We start from the raw sequence: 7,599 nt of genomic DNA, 5'->3' as shown, positions 1-7,599 counted from the left end.
ATTATTGAAGATTGTGTCATCATCGCTTAAAGAAATGTTTTTTGTCATTATAGTTTAAGTAGATTTTTGCCATGTAAATTTGCCTTGAAGGCATGAAAAATGAATGGAAATTTATTGGTTAAAGAGTGTATGAACCCTGTACTTATGCTAGTATATAATAATCTTATTAGTAGATTAAATGTTAACATGAACATTCTCTACACTTGCACCCGTATCCATCTTTTTTTTTAATGTTGTTCCAGACAATAGTAGCTCCTCACTTTTTGTTTTACATTGCATTGTGGGATAATAGTGTTCATTGTAACCTCAAAATCTGGCAGGATCTGAGTAAACTTAACAAATACAGTTTTATCTATACTAAATACTTAAACTAGTTAGTATTAATTAGTATAAAATTGGGATGCAGGCATACTAATGAGATGCTATGACACTATTATGAGATATGTCATAAAGTAGTAAGTCTGCCTAAATTTCCTTCGGGATAAATAAAGTATCTATCTACCTATCTATCTATCTGTCATAATGATCATTTTGAGTGTTAATTTATACTACTGAGGAATGGTGCACTCAATAAGGGTAGAGCATGATTACCTACCAAGTTTCAATCCTATCCACTCATTCCTTTTCGATATAAACTATTGTTTTATTAGAATTCCTGATTTAAAAAAAGACCAGCAGGTCAATCAGATAAAGTATAGGTAAGTTTTTCTGGATGGTCAGCTGGTCATGAGTTGGATTTTTTAGCAGGGGCTTTCTTAAACAGAATGGGAAAACAGGACACTGAACTTGCTACAGAATCCGTGTATCATTCGTTCATTTGATATTCAGTTGAGAATAAAAGTCAGAAAATGTATTTAATTTTTAATATTTGTTTTTGGTATTATTTTCAAAAATGAAAAAAATTAAATATTATATTTTTTTCATTGTCAGATTTTGGATTTTCCAATTAAAAATCTAAAGAACGAATGATACACGAATCCATACAGTACCAGTCAAAAGTTTGGACACACGATTACGATTTTTTATTTTAGAGTGTAAATTTAATATTGAAGATATTAAAGCTCTACAGGAACATGTGGAATTTTGTAAACAAAACGTATTAACCAATCCGGAATATGTTTTATATTTTAGATTCTTCTAAGTACCACATTTAGCTTTGAGGACAGATCTGCACACACGTATGGTATTTAAAGTACTGTGCAAAAGTTTTAGGCACCAAAGCAAATTACACTAATCCATTTATCTCAGCAATATGAGTGTTTTTACCTGAAAAAATCACCACATACGACACATACATAACAGATGCAGATAAACATACATACAGTAAAACGTAACAAGGGATTCTCATCTTTAACTAAATATGTTATATCCTGTGAGCCAAGCTGAAGAACAAAGTGTAGATATTCCAGATTTCTCCTGGATGCTCCTCAGCCAGCATGTGTATATGATAAGTTCTGTCAGCAGCTCACCTGATTTACCAAATTTACCAAACCAGTTGTTGGAATGATGAGAAATAATAATAACTCTATTAAACTCAGATGAGGAGGAGAGATTAGGAGATGTTTTAAGGAAAACAGGGCTGTAAAAGCTCTGCTTTTTGTAAAATTGCTGTTGTATGTATTGTAATGCTAGTCTTTTACTGAGATACTGAACACTTACTTCACAGATAAGACACTTATTCTTTACTGAAATTCCCACAGGTGCCTAAAACATTTGCACAATACTGTATACCTCAGTGGTTCACAGTTTTGATCTATGTTTTTAGACTGCGCTGTTTCGCCTCTCCGCCCAGTGGCGCTGCTGAGTCTCCACACGTGAGGAAACACCGCCGCCCAAAGAAGAAGCGGGAGGCGATCATGGCGGCGTCCATGTGTAGGACGTTACGGATCTTTAATCAGCCAGCAGGTCCCGGTTTAAAGGTACGGAACTGCGCTCCTGTTCTGATTTTTAAAGTCTCAGTACTTTGTTATTGCGGGTCTCAGGATTCCTTTACAGACAGAGAAGGGACCATTAGTCCAGCGCCCTGCCCACAGAGACATTCAGACCCAAGAAGAGCCGCACGCAGACAGATATACAGATTCTATTAACTAGCAGCTTCAGCATTATTATATAATAATGACAGCTATTTACCAGGCGTCGGTGATCAGTCGGCGCAGGCTCGGTAAACGGATTTCAGCAGTTCACACTACGAACCATCACTGATTGTAGAAACTTCACATTAGAGCAGATTGGTCTGTGTGTCTCTCCACTCTTCCTCCAGACTCTGGTGCCTTGATTTCCAAATTAAATGCAAAATTTACTGATGGTCAATGATGGTTTGACGAGACATGTAATCTGCTGGTGTTGGTCCACTGTGTTAAATCAAGTTCTAAGCCAGTGCAGTGTTTTCCCCCAAAATCTTACAGCACTTCATGCTTCCCTCTGCTGACAAATTTTATGGAGATACAGATTTCATTTTCCAGCAGGACTTGGCACACTGCCCACACTGTCAAAAGTACCAATTGGTCTTATATAGTATTCTAATTTTCTAAGACACTTTTTTTACATGGGTTTTGGGTATCCATTGTCTGTAAGTCATAATAATCAAAAATAAATAGATCACACTGTGTGTAATACATCTATACAATATAAGGGCCATTACACTGCATGGGTGCCATTTATGTCCCCAGGGATTTCCATGTATAAATGTGCACACAAGATAACTTTAAAATAAATCTTACCCAGTGTCTTGTACATTGATTTAATTGCAAAAGTAAGATATGTAATTAAAAAATAACAATAATAAGAAATGTTACCCACTGCCTAACTATGAATCTTACCATGAAATATAATTATTAAAAACCTTCAGAGATGTATGTTTAATCTTATTGTAACTATGATTTATGAGTCCACCCTCATTTCTGTTACCTAAATGAATTATTGGATTTTATTTGTTTGTTTTTTAAACACACATTTTGGAAAAATCACTAGAATATGATCAGTGTCCTCTATCAGTGGACACTATTTAACTATTTTTCATGTTTTTGCTAATCCGATGCTAAAAACTAATTCCTGTTACTTTCAGTCCTGTTACTCAAAACAGAGATTGACCAGTACATGTTTTGAATAGTTAAATATATGTTATTAAATTCAGATAAACGAAAAAAAAAGAATTTTTTGAGATACACTATTATATGCTAGCTTTGCTGTTGATCAGCATAAAAACAGTATTAATGGTTAATATTGATCACTGTACACTGATTTTATTTACTTATTAGCTTATCTATGTCCATGTAAAACAACTGAACAATCCTGATCCTTTGTGTTTATGGATACAGTGTGTTGCTTCCTTACTGGAAGTGCAGTTAGCCCAGCCTGTGGTGATTCCTGTACGGACAAAGAAGCGCTACTTCATCCCGCCCTCAGTTAGCATTAAGAGTAGGAGCCTCGAGGAGCAGGAGGCAGCGGTTCGGGCTGCAGGTGTGGTCGCCAGGCAGCAGTACATCGAGAGACCCATCAACATTTCATGCACAGGTACAGTAATTTTTGCTTGACCCTGTCAAAGCAGTGTTTTAAATTCATCTCATATCAAGTTAATCAAGTTCAATACTTTGCAAAGTTTAAAAAACATACATTTTTTTCTTGTTCTAAAATCCTTTGTTTGTGATGTTCTGTGTGTTTTTGACTTCTTGAAGGCATTGTGCTTTCTATTTTACTAATTGTCCTGTGATTTCTTTTTTGTTTGTAATTTTTACTATGAGTAGCTGGAATCGTGGATCCATACATCCCTCCCGAAGGTGATGCTCGTCTCTCCACTCTGTCTAAAGAGGGTCTGAAACAGCGCACAGAGCAGCTGCGACAAAGTGCTGCCTCACAGCTAGCGTAAGAACCTGTTTCCTATATGCTGCAAATACCATGTCTGTCTGATATTGCTATATTGATATTGTAATATAATAGATCATACATTCAGCATGCAGATCTATAGCAGTGGACCACTAAAGTTCAGCAACCTAGCTGCTGGTTAACTAGTTAACTTTGGGGCTTCCTCATTTGCCTTTTAGAAAGGAGGCAGGTGGTGCTGCAATTAATTATTATTGTCTATTTCTTAACCCCTCCCTAAATAAATGTATAAAAATAAACATATAAAAAAAATTGCTACTCAACGTTGTGATGATTTTTTTTTCCATTAATGTAGGGCTGCAACTAATGATTATTTTGGTAGTCGACTAATCTGATGATTATTTTTTCGATTAGTCTACGATTATTTCTGCCATGTCCTCCTTCTCTAAAAACAAAAACAATAGAAAAGGCTGAACATGGGTATTAAAAGGTATGTAAATGTCTAGATGTTGTTTAAATTTGGAATGTACTGATATTTGTTGAGCATATATGTAATATGTCGTGTTTGTGCACTTTTGGAGACACAGACTAACTGTGTGAATGAGCCATTTACCCATCTCTCATTGTGCTTCTGTTTCCAGCACTTTGTGTAAAGTGGTACTGTTACAAATTAACGATTAGTCAACAATGAAATTTGTAGTTGACAAATTAAATTAATCGACTTTGTCGATTATATTGACTAATCGTTGCAGCCCTATTTAAATGGAGGATAATGTAAAAAGAATTTTATTTTGTATTTAAGTTTCGACACAATGTAAAAATAACATGATTTAAATCTAGTAAAAAAAGTAATTATAAAATAGAGATACAAGGTTTTGTTCCAAACGTGCCTATATACTTACTGTCAGTGTGTGTTATAGTCATGTGATATATTCATACATTTTTATTTAAACTGTAAGTTTCTCCTAGGTCATAAACTGGTAACTTTTGTGTAATCTCTCTTAATATATCTGCGGCACTAAAATGTATTAACATTTTGTTTTTTATAGCTTTCGTAAGATAAAGGACCATGACTCTGAGTTCTCGTCTAAGGGATTTGCTGTTAAAGCTCAGGAAATCTTCATTGAGGCTCATGCGGCCCTGACAGAGTATGAAACATTTTTGTTTGTTCTGTTTAACATGAAAGCATTAATCTAATGTAAATGACTTAAATCCTGCCAAGTATAATAAAATAAAATATTTGTAGCATGACATTATGAGATTTTACATCGTAATTGTAAAATAAACAAGTATAGTATGTTTTATAGTATTTCGTTGAGAGTATCTTAACTAATTTGTTGTAATAGTCATAATACAAAATGCATCATGATTACAAGATGCTAAATGTGTCTCTTTATGTTCTAGGTTCAACAAAGAGAAACTTCATTCATTGGTCACAGAGCGATGTTACCCGGTATACACCTCACTATTTTGTTAATAAACATTTTAATAAATATGTTTGTTATTTTGTTAGAAAGGAAGACAATAATATGTCATGATATGTCTGTTTCTTAAACACGTAAAATATTAAATGTTCGAATCTGTTATGTTGCTCATGTTTCATTGTTGTAGGAAATGGTTCGAGGGAATCGGTATAAAACACTGCGCTGGCGCTTTATTGAATCACTGGAGCCGCCGAGGGTGGTTCATGCCCGATGCCCCGACATGGTCAGCAAGGGCAATATGTATGGTCAGGTGACTGTTCGCATGCACTCCAGACAGGTGAGGGCTGTGCTGTACTATAATGTAAAATGTGTAAATATGTAAAAGCACAGCACAAAGCACAGACTTATCTTTCCTTCTGGGTTTTTTGGGGGTTAATCAGACGCTGGCAATCTATGACCGATTCGGCCGATTGATGCTGGGGGATGAGGAGGAGCCCAGGGATGTGTTGGAATACCTGGTGATGGAGAGGCACCTAATAAACCCGTATGGATGCTGGAGGCTACATGGCAAGATTGTACCAGCCTGGGCACCACCTAAAGACCCCATCATTAAGGTTAGTGGTGGTGATGGTTCTTAAATTGATGATGGCTGATATTGGTAGTAATTGATCTACGTCCTTGACCTTTTGTTTTATTAGTGCTAAGGATGTAATTATACACAAAGTTTAAAATGTATATTTTAATACAAAAAAAGTGTTGACACTTTTGTTAATTAGACGGTATGAATATGAATAGCATATCAAAGTATAGTTTTTTTGGTCAAGACACACAAATTGGTTGCACTCAGAATTGTGAAAAATGTATTTTTTGCACTATAAGGCACACTCAAAATCCTTTAATCTTCCGAAGATTACTAATACTAATTATCCAGTGCACCTTATGTATAAATTCTACCAGTCAGGTTGTAAGGAGCAGTAAAGCCACGCTGTTTAGCGCTCTCGGAAGGCATTAGCTGGTAACTGCTAGCGGTTAGCCGCTAATGCTAATCCTCCTGCCTTAATGCTGAAAAAAATTGGGAAGTTTTTAGGAGAGAAATCTGTGTGGATTTACATAAAGCATTCATTTGACTTAAAAAATAAAGTATTTTTTGTTACAGTTTTGTTTACTTAACTTAGTTAGCCAACCCCCCCACCACCACTCAGCGTAGAGATCTGCTGAACTATAAGTTGCATATAGTATCTCTAAAAATGTGCCTTATAATTCAGTGCGCGTTATAGTACGGAAAATATGGTACTGCATTTCAAAGAAAGTTAGTAAATAAGAGACCCTCAGATGACAGCCATAGAGGTCCCTTTTTTAGCGCTGTAATAAATCGTTACACTCTTACTATGCAGTATTTATAATATCTTGAGTATTCAAGTTTTTTCAACATTTTTCTGTGGTCTAATTTTCTATAAATGACATAAAATAAATAAAATACAAGGCCATCACTCACTGCTGCTTGTTTTACCTCTTCTTATCAGACTGTCATGATCCCAGGCCCTAAACTCAAGCCAGAAGAAGAGTTTGAAAGTCTCAATTATGAGGTACCCAATCCCGAGGCAGTGCAATGGCACAAATAATCCAGAGGGTGGTGCATTCATGCTTTATGTACAGACTCTGTGTTGACTTATGAAATAAACTATGTTCATGTTCTGTCTCTTCTTCAGTGTCTTTCACTGCTTTTAAGTGTATGTAAAAAAATATATATATAGTCTAGTAAGTAGTATGCAGTCTGGAATAACTTGCAGTTTGCAGTTATCCAGAAAAATATAACGGTAAATAATAGCAAAAATTATTTGTGTACCACATAATCTGTATTTTAGACAGGGTATTGTCATTCATTACTCATGTAGAAGTATAGATACTAGAGTTTAAAATATGTCTGTAGAAGTTGAAGTAACAACTCAAGCTTTTCACTCAAGTGAAAAAGTACTGGTTTCAAAACTACTTAAAATATAAAAATAAAAGTAATGTAAAGGGGGAAAAAGACCATTAGACCACTTCACAGGGTCCCACTACACCCCCCCCACCACCCCCCCCCCCCCACCCCAAAACAAGTGTTACTAAAAGCCATAATGACTATAATGTTACGTTAAAATAATAATGTTGGTAAATTTAGGATGCACTAGGCTCCCTGTTTCAGCTGCATATGAGCCCATTGAAAATGAATGTATTTTAGTAAAATACAAATATATTAAAGAATCTAAGTTGTTAAATTTCACTCCCAACTAAATTCTCTCGAGTTCTCTTGAGTCTCTACATACATCTGCTATGTTCTTGCTGGAGTGTGACGGGACTTGTTCAGGTGCAATGG

At 35.4% G+C, this 7,599-nt stretch overlaps 1 protein-coding gene across 1 annotated transcript; it reads left to right on the top strand.

Annotated features, from left to right (window-relative positions):
• The first annotated feature begins 1,811 nt into the window (after positions 1–1,811).
• On the top strand, positions 1,812–6,938 carry mrpl45 (mitochondrial ribosomal protein L45). The gene is made up of 8 exons (XM_007240146.4): positions 1,812–1,919; positions 3,318–3,513; positions 3,744–3,861; positions 4,869–4,967; positions 5,224–5,272; positions 5,431–5,580; positions 5,684–5,857; positions 6,767–6,938. Exons 1-8 carry the CDS (start codon positions 1,857–1,859, stop codon positions 6,863–6,865), a joined length of 948 nt encoding a protein of 315 aa, XP_007240208.3. The 5' UTR covers positions 1,812–1,856; the 3' UTR covers positions 6,866–6,938.
• Positions 6,939–7,599: the final 661 nt, after the last annotated feature.

The sequence above is a fragment of the Astyanax mexicanus genome, chromosome 16, assembly GCF_023375975.1.
Source record: "Astyanax mexicanus isolate ESR-SI-001 chromosome 16, AstMex3_surface, whole genome shotgun sequence".
NCBI lineage: Eukaryota > Metazoa > Chordata > Actinopteri > Characiformes > Acestrorhamphidae > Astyanax > Astyanax mexicanus.
This window is presented reverse-complemented; position numbering and strand designations above follow the sequence as displayed.

Excerpts from the sequence above, each read along its gene's own strand:
- mrpl45 (XM_007240146.4), top strand. The coding sequence starts at position 1,857 with ATGGCGGCGTCCATGTGTAGGACGTTACGGATCTTTAATCAGCCAGCA. Across the intron at positions 3,514-3,743 it reads CATCAACATTTCATGCACAG|CTGGAATCGTGGATCCATAC; the intron begins GTACAGTAATTT and ends TACTATGAGTAG. Across the intron at positions 5,858-6,766 it reads CTAAAGACCCCATCATTAAG|ACTGTCATGATCCCAGGCCC; the intron begins GTTAGTGGTGGT and ends TCTTCTTATCAG.